This window comes from Myotis lucifugus, unplaced genomic scaffold (assembly GCF_000147115.1).
Source record: "Myotis lucifugus unplaced genomic scaffold, Myoluc2.0 scaffold_36, whole genome shotgun sequence".
In the NCBI taxonomy this organism is placed as follows: Eukaryota; Metazoa; Chordata; class Mammalia; order Chiroptera; family Vespertilionidae; genus Myotis; species Myotis lucifugus.
The window spans coordinates 1578080-1591462 of NW_005871084.1; the positions used below are offsets into that span (position 1 = coordinate 1578080).

Consider the following 13383-nt stretch of genomic DNA (forward strand, 5'->3'; position numbering starts at 1 on the left):
GAACTGAGTGGTCATATATGGAGATAATAGAATTGTCTTTGACAAACATACACAGTGGTGCTTTTCTATTATGGCAGAAAGTCAATGAAAGATATTAACTTGTTGAAAAGTCCAACTTTATTAAATATTAAGTTGCAGTGCTGAGAGAAACTAGTAGATATGGAAGCAGAATGTGAAGTAGCAAGATCTATGTGTTTTTAAAATTAATATTTACTGAGTTTCTGCCATGTGCTGGGTATTTTACTAGCTGCTTTACATGTTTGGTTTCTTTTCATCTTTATGACAGCTTTCTGAAAGGAGGGTGTTATTGTCCATCTTTTACAGATGGGGACGCTGAGACCCAGAGGGATAACTTTTTCAAGATTGCACAGAAGGGCCAGGACTTGAGTGCAGTTCTTCTGATTGTGAGTTCAGTGTTCTTTCAATTGTTACTTTAAAAAAATACATTTTTATTGATTTCAGAAAGGAAGGGAGAGGGAGAGAGAGAAAGAAACATCAATGATGAAGAGAATCATTGATTGGCTGCCTCCTGCATGCCCCACACAGAGAATTGAGCCTGCAACCTGGGCATGTGCCCTGACCATGAATTGAACTGTGACCTTCTGGTTCATAGGTGGACGCTCAACCACTGAACCATGTCAGCCGAGCTCAATTGTTACTTTAATTGTTGTTGACTGAAGTGAAAAAGCCAAACATGCTACTTTGGCCTTAAATCCCTTTAAGACATATCCTTGGATTTAGAATGCACTTTTGCCTTGGTGATATTTCATCAAATCTTGAGGAGCCAGGGCTCTCCAAACTGATCTATGAATTTGATGCAGCTCCAATTGTAATCGCAGCAGGATTTTCTGCAGAAATTTACAAGCCGACTTCAAAATTTGTATAGAAATTAAGATGACCTAGGATATCGAAGGAATCTTGAAAATAAGAACTAGCATATTGCCACCTGGAAGAAAATGTCACTGTATTCCTTTGGGTGTAAATTTCTTGAATTCTCTTATAAGCTAGGCAAGACTAGCTGTTATATACTGGACTTGTATAAAATTTAATTATACACACATTATATTGTACATATCAACCATCTAAGTCAAATTCATCTTTCACATGTGGGCTGACCATGGATACACTTTATTTATTAATTTATTTTATTTATTTATGTATTATTTTTAAAAAATATATACTTATTTATTTTTTACAGAGAGGAAGGGAGAGGGATAGAGAGTTAGAAACATCAATGAGAGAGAAACATCGATCAGCTGCTTCCTGCACACTCCCTACTGGGGATGTACCCACAACCAAGGTACATGCCCTTGACCGGAATCGAACCTGAGACCCTTCAGTCCACAGGCCGACGCTTTATCCACTGAGCCAAACCGGTTAGGGCGTGGATACACTTTAATTACCTTCAGCCAGAGTGAAGGGGCCTGGGCACAGGAGGATGGTGGTATTTGTTTCCCTGTCCTCTCCTCACCCTCAGCCAAGCTCCCCCTCTTACTTGTAGGGGCCTTAGGCTTTTTCCTTTACTGTAATTTCTTATTATTCTTCTTACCACTTCATTTAGGCCACAGATATTTTTCTTACAAACATTGGGTGTGTAATGTATTTGAACATGCAGTTAGGAATATTGTACATTTATATGTAACAAAACTCAAACACCATGACCTTAAACAAGTAGGAAGTTTATTTGTCCTGTTAACAAAACATCTAAGGTCAGAGGAGTTTTTATGAAGGTCGAGCTCTCCTATTTTTTTAAAAAATATATTTTATTGATTTTTACAGAGAGGGAGGGAGAGTGATAGAGAGCTAGAAACATCGATGAGAGAGAAACATTGATCAGCTGCCTCCTGCACACCCCCTATGGGGATGTGCCCACAACCAAGGTACATGCCCCCGACAGGAATCGAACCCGGGACCCTTGAGTCCGCAGGCCGACGCTCTATCCATTGAGCCAAACCGGTCAGGGCAAAGCTGTCCTATTTTTGAACTCATGCAGCATCTTAGCAAAGATGCATCCTTTTCTGAGGAGAGATGGCAGAACCAGTGCCCAAATGTCTTCGACAGTTTTCTCTGCCTTCAACAGCATTTTTCAAAACCCATTCCCCGCAGTCTGCCCCCAAATCGGATTTAATATCCTGTTGTCTAGGAGGTTTTAATATCAAGTTCTGAGACCTAGGAGCACAAATCCATTTCTCCACGTGAGTCCCGAGAACAAGACTCTCTGTTCCCCTTACTAGCCAGGACCTGAAACCTATTCTCCTCTGTCTTCCAATCCCATCTTCCAGGCCCTTTGGATTGATTATCATTTATTTAGAAGTTGTTTGTTTCTTCTGTATTTCACTGAAATTACCCTCATCCCAGCAGTCAGACATCAATATCAGCTACTGATTGTGATTTCTACTGCAGCTTTATTTCAGGTATCCTTTATGGTTATTTCTCTTTCAAATGTCTCACCTAACAGACACTTTCTATGTAGAGATCTTATTAAAGTATACCAGCCAAGAAACAGCATTGTGCATAGGACAGTATTAGTTTTTGCAATCTAATTTCCTTGGAAATACAGCAGTGAATTTGGATTCTGGTCCCCCTTCTTACCTCTCCCTTCCCCCCAAACACAACATAAGGTGGTAACTCCTTACCTTGGTTGTACAGGACTTTTTACCTTAATCCTCAGATAAGCAGTTAACTGTGATTCCTTGGAAAAGATATAGTTAAGTTCTTTACATTAGTTCCTTAGGGGGATTGCTTTTTGATAATTAAGTAATTTTAGGTTATGTTCTTTTAAAAGGATATATTCCTGTGATGGGTTGAATTGTTTTCCCCTAAAATCCACATTTTTTTTGTTTTGTTTGTTTTTTTAAATATATTTTTATTGATTTTGGAGAGGGAGAGAGCGATAGAAACATCAATGACGAGAGAGAATCATTGATTGGCTGCCTCCTGCACGCCCCCTACTGGGGATCGGGCCCACAACCTGGGCATGTGCCCTTGACCAGAATTGAACCCAGGACCCTTCAGTCCCCAGGCCGATGCTCTATCCACTGAGCCAAACTGGCCAGGGCAGAATCTACATGTTGAAGTCCTATCCTCCAGTACCTCAGAATGTGACCTCTATAGAGATAATCAAGTTTAAATGAGGTCATCAGGTGGGTCCTAATTCAATATGATTGATATCCTTATAAAAAAGGGGGAATTTGGAGACATGAACACAGGGCGAATGCCAAATGAACATGAAGGTGGCCTTCTATAAGACAAGGAGAGAGGCCTGGAACCAGCCCTCAGATGGAACCAGCCCTACCTACACCTTGATTTTGGACTTCTAGCCTCAAGAACTGAGAGACAATAAATTCTGTTGTTTAAGCCACTCAGTTTGTGGTCACATCAGTTCTAGGAAACATCCAATCCCATATGAAGTTTCTTTCTTTCTTTTTTTTTTTAAAATATATTTTATTTATTTTTTACAGAGAGGAAGGGAGAGGGATAGAGAGTTAGAAACATCGATGAGAGAGAAACATCGATCAGCTGCCTCCTGCACACTCTCTACTGGGGATGTGCCCGCAACCAACGTACATGCCCTTGACCGGAATCGAACCTGGGACCCTTGAGTCCCCAGGCCGACGCTCTATCCACTGAGACAAACCGGCCAGGGCCCATATGAAGTTTCTTAATTGCCCGAATGAGATCTTTCAGATTCTGGTTAACTCTTAGTTCTTGATTTTATGTTTTCCCCCCCTAAATCTTTGTAATTATTTTAGCTTCTGGAAAAGCTGAGTTAGAGATTGATGTGTATTTTAATGATGTAAGCTATACCTTTATCATGTTATGGATGATTATTTTCACTGTTTTAAGGACCATGCAATGCATTCTTCTCCCGGGTCTCCTTGAGTTGCTTTGTCACTTGAATACCAGAATGTCCTTTCCTGTTGCATCAGAGCAGGCACATCTCTCTTAGCACACACATTCCTTAGTTCTGAATCTGTCTATTTGCATTCTCCTTAAGCCAAGCAGTGTGCATTGAATATGAGTCCTCAAATAGATAAATTGTGTTCTTTCAGATCTCACCATACTGCATTCGATGCTGTGAGCTTGTTTAATTGAGAGAAATCTTTGGGTGCTGTAGTTTAAAATTGAGTGTTGTCACCATGGAAAAATGAACTCCTTCCAGATTCTCATTTTGAGAAAAATCATGGTTAGATATGTTATTCAGCCAGGAACATGCTGTACCAAGTTTATTAAATTGGTTCAGTGCTTTTTTAAAATTTTCTGATATCAAGCCCTAACCAGTTTGGCTCAGTGGATAGAGCGTCAGCCTTCTGACTCAAGGGTCCCAGGTTCGATTCTGGTCAAGGGCATGTACCTTGGTTGTGGGCACATCCCCAGTAGGGGGCGTGCAGGAGGCAGCTGATTGATGTTTCTCTCTCATCGATGTTTCTAACTCTCTATCCCACTCCCTTCCTCTCTGTAAAAAATCAATAAAATATATTAAAAAAAAAATAAAATATTCTGATATCAAATAGGGATATGGAGATAATGGTTAGTGTCATGGTAGTTTATGAGATGGTGAATATGATACATATAGGGTTTTATTAATAGAAATAAACTTGGAATGTTTTTCTTTAAATGTATACCTGATATAGCAAAAAGATGAAGTTTTGGGAGGAAAAAAAACTAATGAAAGCCATGTATTATAACAAAAAGTAAAAGATGTAATATAGATTGTTTTTAGTAAACATTCCAATGTCAATCATAATTTTTTACTTGCCTAATTTTCTAGTGACTATTCATTTTATAAAGAGATTTTAGTTTTTTGTTTTTGTTTAAGGTGTGTAGGTGGTAGTCTAAAGAAGAGACTTTTGCTAAAAGCAATTAGCAATGAGACAATGGCTATCAAACCAGTTTCTTTTATAGAAAGTACCTATTCCTTTGAGTATTCCTGAAAATTTCTTAGGACAGCCTTAGCATTCTAAAGAGTCTAGAGTTATATACATATTTCTATTGTCACTTAAATATCTGGGGTAGAAAAAAATAACTACAGTGACATTTCTTTTCATTGACCATCTATCAGGCCTCTAGGTGACCCCCTATTGTCTTATGAGACCTGACAGTCTTCTGTTTTCTGTGGAAGCCTCTTTGATTATCCCAGTCTTCATTTCTCTCTAACTTCTCTGAACTAGTATTTAGGTTTTTAACCACACAGTTAATGACACTTAAATCTAGCACATTCCTTATATGTGTGTAAGAGGAGTATTCCAATATACATTGATTAGTTGGTCATTCATCTTAAAAATAAAACTTTTTATTATGCAGAAAGGAATTTAAAGAGAAATTCTTTTCCCCTCAAGTTTCACAAAAGACAGTCATGGCCTTGAGACATAATAGGCTTGTGGTAAATATGGTTGAATGAGTTTCTCACTGAACTTACTTTTTTTAATGTGTAGAACTGTGAAACACTGAGTTTTTCTTGGGCATTGATGTTTATTACTGGTTTGTAGACTTAAAACGGTTTTTTAATTTAATTTAATTTTTTTAAATTTTGTTTTATTGCTTAAAATATTCCAAAGAGTAGTACATATGTCCCCCCCCCCCCCCCCCACCTTCCCCTGGCCTCTCCTATCCCCCAGTGTCTTGTGTCCTTTGGTTATGCTTATATGCATGCATACAAGTCCTTTGGTTGATCTCTTAACACCCCCCCACCCCTCACCCTCACCCCCAACCCTTCCCAGCCTGGAGACCTCACTGGTCGTTGGCAGCACAGCAGGAAGAACATAGCATCTGAAGTAGCTGCCTGGGTTCTGATTGGAGCTTCTTTCCTTCACGTTCACTTTGCAACTCTATGACTCACTGTCTTTATTTGTGAAAGAGGAGTGGCAGTAGGACTTACTGCATGATTTGTTGTGAAGATTAATTGAGATTTTACATCTATAATGAGATTTTATGTATTTGTGTCTAATATGTGTAATGTTTAGAAGAATTCTGAGGCTTAGGAAATTCACAATGGCGTCATAAGAAAAATGTATATGTTTTAGAAGGAAATATTGTAATATTTGACATTATTCTGATAACATTTCCAGGTTTGAAAACACAATGGCAGGAAATAGCCTTGTTCTACCCATCGTTCTTTGGGGTCGCAAAGCACCTACACATTGCATCTCAGCAGTACTTTTAACAGATGACGGGGCCACAATCGTAACCGGGTGCCATGATGGACAGATATGCCTCTGGGATCTTTCAGTAGAATTGGAAGTGAGTATTTGAAATGCCTATTGTGCTTTTTAAATATAAGAAACTACTTAGTAGAGAAAAACACAGATCAAGAATAGCACTTGACCTCATCATATATTTCTGCGAAATACATTTTGAATAGAATTGGTATTATGCAGACTGATTATTTATATTATTCATCAGAGTTGTTTTTTTGCTGGCTTTTGGCTATTTTCAAATATAATATCTATCCTAAGTGCCATAACACATTACATTTATAACTTGTCAAAAATTTTTTACCCATTTTGAAGGAGGCTTCCAAAAGTTAACAATTTAAAGTGTACATTTTGTTGTATTTATTTTGAAAATTCACTATGTATTTACTACTGATATGCGTGTGCAGTGTGCTCTACAGCTGGAACCTCTCAGTGGGCAGACTTGGAAAATAGGAGCTGGGGACACACACACATGCACATACATGAAGTTCACTTACTACCTGCAATTCAAGTATTACATTGCAGGGTTTATTCTGCTTTTATCTTTTTCCATTTTTTAAATCTCCCTTCTCTGGCAACTCTCTCCAGGAGAGTTTTTGTAAAGGGAACCAGAGAAAATGAGGTGACTGCTAGCCTGGAATTCGTGGCAAGATAGTTGACTTTTTAAGTAATTGTTTTATGGTAATAGTCTTATTGAGATAAGATTTGCCTACCATACAGTTTACTCATTTAAAGTGTACAATTTAATGATTTAGAGAGTTGTACAACCATTATCATAGTCACTTTTAGAACATTTTCATTACTTCAAAAACAAACCTGTACTCTTTAGCTGTCATTTCCAATAAACCATTTCCCCCTAAGCAACCACTAATCTATTTTTTATCTTTATAGATTTGCCTATTTTGGACATTTCATATAAATGGAATTATGTAACGTGTGGGTTTTTTGTAACTGGCTTTTTTCACTAGCATAATATTTCAAGGTTTATCCATGTTATAGCACATGTCAGTACTTCATTTCTTTTCATTGCCAAATATATTGCACTAGAGGTCCGGTGCACGAAATTTGTGCACGGGTGGGGTCACTAGGCCTGGCTGGTGATCAGGGCTTATCGGGGCTGTCTTGCCCAGTCCCGATTGAGCCAGGCTGGCCTGGGGGCGGGGCCTGCTGGGCAGGGGGAGGGACAGCGGGAGGTTTGCTGGGCGGGTGGATGGGAGGAGGTTGGCTAGCTGGCCATGGGAGGTTGGCTGTGGGAGCACACTGACCACCAGGGGGCAGCTCCTGCATTTAGCGTCTGCCCCCTGGTGGTCAGTGCACATCATAGCGACTGGCCGATCTGTTGTTTCAGTCATTTGGTTGTAACGGTCGCTTAGGCTATGGTATACTACATTTTATTTGTCTTTTTATCAGTTGGTAGATATTTGGGTTGTTTTCACTTTGGCTGTACTGAATAATGCTGCTGTGAACATTTGTGTATGAGTTTTTGTGTGGACATCTTTCCATTGCTGTTAGGTATACACCTACGGGTGAAATTGCTAAACCTGGAAAAATGATCCACACACGTAAAGGCTAGCTGGGTTAAGAGGTTGAAAAGTAACTGGAAATGAATGCTGTAGAATGTGATATGCCTTCAGGCCTGATCGAAAGCTAAGTATGAATCAGCAATGCAGTGATGAGAAAAAATATCACACCACGTTTTACTGGAATGATTATAAGCAGCTAAGATTTAACTTGTGAGGTCTTAGAAACAATTCTTTTACTGCATGGATTTCACTAGAATGTTATATGTATTTAAGTTCAAGGGATAAAAGTGACTGATGTGAGATGTGGGGAGGAGGCAGCTAGGAGAGAAATATCAAAGGAATTGGACTATTTATCCAGGGGAAAAGAAGGTGAAGTAAGAGGTGGCTTGGTTGTTGTCTTTTGATATATATGGAGGGTCTTCTTAACTGTTATACTTTCTATCAACTATTTATGCCAAATGCTAAGGACCAGTAAGAAGAAATGTAACATTCAGAGGGAAGGCACAAAGTGCCTCCTTTATAGGTCATGGTATCTTCTCTTCTTCTTTTGCTAGGAAAGGATTCAAAACTGTAGCTACAACTTTTGCCATCCATATCTTCATCTCCATTTACCTCTAAAAAGGGCATCCTGGCCTAACACAGTGGCAATAAAATGTCAGAGAAATTGCAGAAGCAATAGTTTAGTGAGTACCTATAGAGATGATATTAGTAAAAGGAGGATACTCTAAATGTACTTTTAGATCAGTAAAGCTATTATTTAAAAAATAAGTGAGGTTAAATGATTTTACATGCTAATTCACATCCTTAGCCTGATTTCTCAGTATGCTCTTAGTTTAGTGTTTAAGACCGCCCGCCCTGGTTTGAATTGTGGCTCCATCACTCCCTGTATGACACTCGGCGAGTAATGTCATCTTGTGGTGTTCCAATTTCAACCTCAGAAATGCTTGGTAGGGTTATTGGGAGCATTGAATAGGTAGGAATCACTGTTTTATTATTTATTATTTTTAGTTTTTGGTATTCTAAGCAATCTTCTCAAATCTACATTTAAAAAAATATATATATTTTTAATGATTTCAGAAAGGAAGGGAGAGGGAGAGAGAGCTAGAAATATCAATGATAAGAGAGAATCATTGATCGGCTGCCTCCTGCATGCCCCACACTGGGGATCAAGCCTGCAACCTGGACATATGTCCTTGATCGGAATCGAACCCAGGACCTTTCAGTCTGGCTGACACTCTATCCACTGAGCCAAATTGTCTAGGGTTCAAATCTACATCTTTATATTTATATGAATATTTAACAGGATTCCTAAAAAATATTAGTTTTTAAAAATTTGGTACTCATATCAACATATTTGTGTATTTCTAGGTTAATCCCCGGGCACTGTTATTTGGTCATACAGCTTCAATCACCTGTTTGTCTAAAGCTTGTGCTTCTAGTGACAAACAATATATTGTGAGTGCATCTGAATGTGGGTAAGCATTTTCTTATTCACTATTTTCCTCATAAGACTTTATTGCAAACAGTACCAGTGTATTCGTAACTAGGGAACGTGTTTTCTTTTTTTTTTTTTTTGTAGTATCTTTTAAATAAATGTTCCAGTTATCTAAATTTAAAGATACTTAAAAATGTAGTTTTAAAATGTGCATTTTTATCTTTTTTTTTTGTTTTAAGTATATTTTTATTGATTTCAGAGAGGAAGGGAGAGGGAAAGAGAAATAGAAACATCAATGACGAGAGAGAATCATTGGTTGGCTGCCTCCTGCACACCCCACACTGGGGATCGAGCCGTGACCTCCTGGTTCATAGGTTGATGCTCAACCTTGAGCCACTCCGGCCGGGTGCATTTCATCTTTATTAATGACTTTTCTAATACTTCTATTATAATTTATTATTATGTCTTTGGCTTGCTTTTGAGAAACTCAGAATACCGTACAAGTTAAAGCTGAGCATTAATCCCCATGGCATTGTCATTGAGTTGGTGGACAACTTTGAGAGTTTTAAAAACCCTGATGATGCTAGGCTGGCACAAATTTGGAAGATGAAGCCAACTTCATCTTGGAAGATGACGTAAAAGTTCATGCAGTTATATTAACGTATGTTAATACTCTCGTGTAACCATATATATTCCTAATCTCAGAATATAGCTTGCTTTTGGAGAGATAGGTCATTGAACAGTAGTTGTAGGGTTCAGAGTGTACGAATGTTTTAAAACTTTTTTGGCACTTAGAAAATTGTATATTTACATAACATGTTATTGAAGAGAGTTGGGGAACTGGAAGAGAATTATTTAAGAAGTTATCTTCTCCACCTTCCTCATAATTTTATGAATTTGAAAAGAACCTTGTGTGAAAAGAGGCAGCATCAGGTAAAAATATAGTACCTTTTGGTCAATTAAATAACTCAACTTTAGAATACATAGTCTAAATAGATGGAGCTTTTTTGAAATATTGTTTCATACTATGTGAAATATAGGAAAGGGCATTTCAAAGAAAACCCTAATAATATCAGGATCATTGCATTTTATTAATGTTCTTTTCTGTTAAATAAATCTTAAGTTTATTTCTTTAAAAGATAAGGCGTTGACATTTTTGATTTTGAATGTTGTATCTTTTAGTTTGACATATGCTTTTCTGTTTGTATTTATTCAATAAAACTTCTGTAATAAATACGGAATCAAAACTGGAATATTACATTTAATTTGAAAAGGTTTGTAATTCAGTTAACGTTTTTATTTGTTTTTCTGCAGTGCTAAATTTTCTAGCTATGTTTATAACCATCTCAGTGATATAAACTACAAGGTTATTTCTTGTTTTTTTGTCACTTGCCCCTCATATATCCCTTGGGGCTCTGCTCTGCTTTGTTATTATCCTAACTCTGAGGTTGAGGTTGAGGGAGCAACCACTGTCTGAAGCAGCCAGAGGAGAAAGAGTTCTGGAGGGCTTTGCATGGGTTCTGGCCAGAGCTACTCATGGTGCTCCACCAACCAAAGGTAGCCGGGCAGTGCAGTAGTTCTACCATCTGCCCAGAAAGAATGTGGATGAAGGTGAGGGTGGGCAAGCTGGAAAGGAGGTTGGGATGGTGAGTGGGAGGAACAGGATTTTTGATGAAGAGCAATAATGACTATACACTACTTTTTCTGAAACAGACCAGTTTTAATGGGAGATGAGTTTTAAACCACTGTGACAAAGCTGAACGGTGCTTTTACAAATCCAATTAAAGTTAGCTATTATTTTGTCTTATAGAGAGATGTGTCTCTGGGATGTGAGTGATGGCAGATGTATTGAATTTACAAAATTAGCCTGCACACATACTGGCATACAGGTGAGTATCTATTTCTGTAAACTGCCTACGTCAGCACAATTATTACAGGCATACAATGAAAAACGTTCTTTAAACATTGACCTATATTTTTATATGAAAGATGGGTGGAGATGACAGGAAGACTAGAATTTGTAAAATTATTCCTATGTGATGGTATAGTGGGGGAGAGAATTAAGTAGAGGAGACTAATGGGGAAAGGTGTAAACCAGCGGTTCTCAACCTGTGGGTCGCGAACAATGAAAATACATCCTGCATATCAGATATTTACTTACGATTCATAACAGTAGCAAAATTACAGTTATAAAGTAGCAACGAAAATAATTTTATGGTTGGGGGTCACCACAACATGAGGAACTGTATTAAAGGGTCGTGGCATTAGGGAGGTTGAGAACCACTGGCACTGTAAACTAAGCCGATTGGCTCTACTGCTCTGCTCCTTCTGGCTCTCCTGGCTACCCAAGTGGGAGCTGGACGGGTAGTATGTTCTCTAGATCCTAAATAAGGGAATTCATTCTTGCTGAAACCTTTATGGTTCCATTCATGATTGACACAAATTGACCCACTTTACGGGCCATATAATTTTCATTGTTTGTGTAGCTGGTTCTTAGTACATTTTTTGATTTTCCAACTCTGTAGAGGAAATGACCATTTCATATCCCTGGCTTACATAAGGGTTAACACGGGAATGTACTGTTTCCAACTTACACTCCTAGTATTCTTTCCTACTCTTTCATAATTGTCAGGTTCTTTGTGCATCTACTTACTCATCATTTACTGTGTTGAGAAAATTACAAATATATAGAAAATATGATTTATGTTCTCAAGGGGGAAGGAGAGGGAAGAGAACTCATATTTATTGAGCAAATATTGTATAAGCATTTCTTGTATGGCGTTCTATTTAGTCCTTCCCACATCCTTATGAACTAAATAGGAGTGTATAATTTCACATGTAAGGAAACTGAGACCCATACTAATTAAATGACTTGCCTTAGTCTCACAGTGAGTCATTCCTGGTGCCAAATCAGGTTTATCTGACTCTAGGGACAAAAACAAACAAATAAAAAACCCGATAATTTGTTGCAGGAATACAACTGCACCAGTACAACTTAGAAAATGTTTGTGGGGAGGCTGGTGAATAGTGTGATAAAGGTCTGTTGTATGATTTCTTGCCCTGGCAAAGGCCTTTGAAAAATATCTTTTTTCAACACTGTTAGAGTATATGCTTTTTTATTTAAAGAGCACCTATTATGTATTTTTTGTCATGTGAAGAACCATCAAGGTTTATAGAGAGAAAAGGGGTAATAAAATGATGTAGTCATTGACTTTATAGATTAATTAAAAAATTACATATAAATGTCTTGAAGTCATTGGATATAAGTATTTTCACTATTGTATAATTTTATAATTTAAAAACTTTTGGTTTACATTTTAGGAAAAATTACCTTTATTTACTCAACATTTGTTCAGTGCCTACTTTCTCAGATCTCGTAGTAGGCCTCCTGCATTTGAACTGGCAGCCATTTATCAGTAGAAGATGCTTTTTGGCAGGTTCACCAGTGTGTGACAATTGTTTCCTGTGTGATCGTCACCTCTCAGGTCCAGAAGCCAGTTGTTTTTTATATACATAGAAGTGGTAAACCTTGATGACACTGGCACTTAGAAACCACAAGGAAATGACAACTTACGAAATTATCACGTGGGGGCATCCCTTTTTAATATGTGGAAAATTTGTTTCTCCATTAAGGACACTTTCTTTGCCAGTATCAAGTGTCTAAGGAGCCAAATTAGTGTTGAAAAGATTATTTGGGAGTATAACTTTAAAGCCAGAGGTGAGAGGCATTAGTTAGGCAGGTGATGCAATTCCCCTGCCCTCAGGAGAGAGCTCTTTCCAGTGACTGCCATGCTCATCGCTCTCCTGGCTGCTGTGGGATGAACAATGACAGAGTTTGCTTCTCTGCACCTTGACATGCCCTCCCCTCATGTGGGTCAAGGTTACCTCCGGTCACATTATATGTGAATGCCTGGCAGTCCCTGGGACCTCCAGGTTGTGTCATGTTTTAAATCAACTTTCTGAGGTCTAGAGGTATCTCTTTCAATAATCTGCATTTTATTACATCCTCTCTTATAGTTTTCGTGGTACTACCTTGCATTAACTTAATGTGCTCCTTGATCTGATCAATGCTTATGTTTAAGCAGTTGAAGTCCTTCTTGTACAGGGTACTCCATATTCTTCACATGCAGTGTTGAGCTCTGAGAACAGGGCTAATGGGTGTGGGAGCAGATTGGACCCGGGCTCCTTAATGATGTCCCAGGTATGGAGTGGTTACAGCATTGCCCTTTGT

At 38.2% G+C, this 13383-nt stretch overlaps 1 protein-coding gene across 8 annotated transcripts in view; it reads left to right on the plus strand.

Annotated features, from left to right (window-relative positions):
* WDR7 (WD repeat domain 7) overlaps positions 1-13383 on the plus strand; it is a 285950-nt gene that overhangs the window by 20450 nt on the left and 252117 nt on the right. For 4 of the 8 annotated variants that reach the window (XM_023752617.1, XM_014454396.2, XM_023752621.1 and 1 more), the window contains exons 2-5: positions 325-404; positions 6069-6240; positions 9086-9192; positions 10963-11041. In XM_023752617.1, coding sequence (XP_023608385.1) covers positions 6082-6240; positions 9086-9192; positions 10963-11041 — 345 coding nt within the window. In that variant the 5' untranslated portion in view covers positions 325-404; positions 6069-6081. Of the gene's footprint in view, positions 1-286; positions 405-2282; positions 2415-6068; positions 6241-9085; positions 9193-9619; positions 9814-10962; positions 11042-13383 lie in introns of those variants that run through there. The other 4 variants (XM_023752618.1, XM_023752616.1, XM_023752619.1 and 1 more) reach the window with 4 other exon arrangements.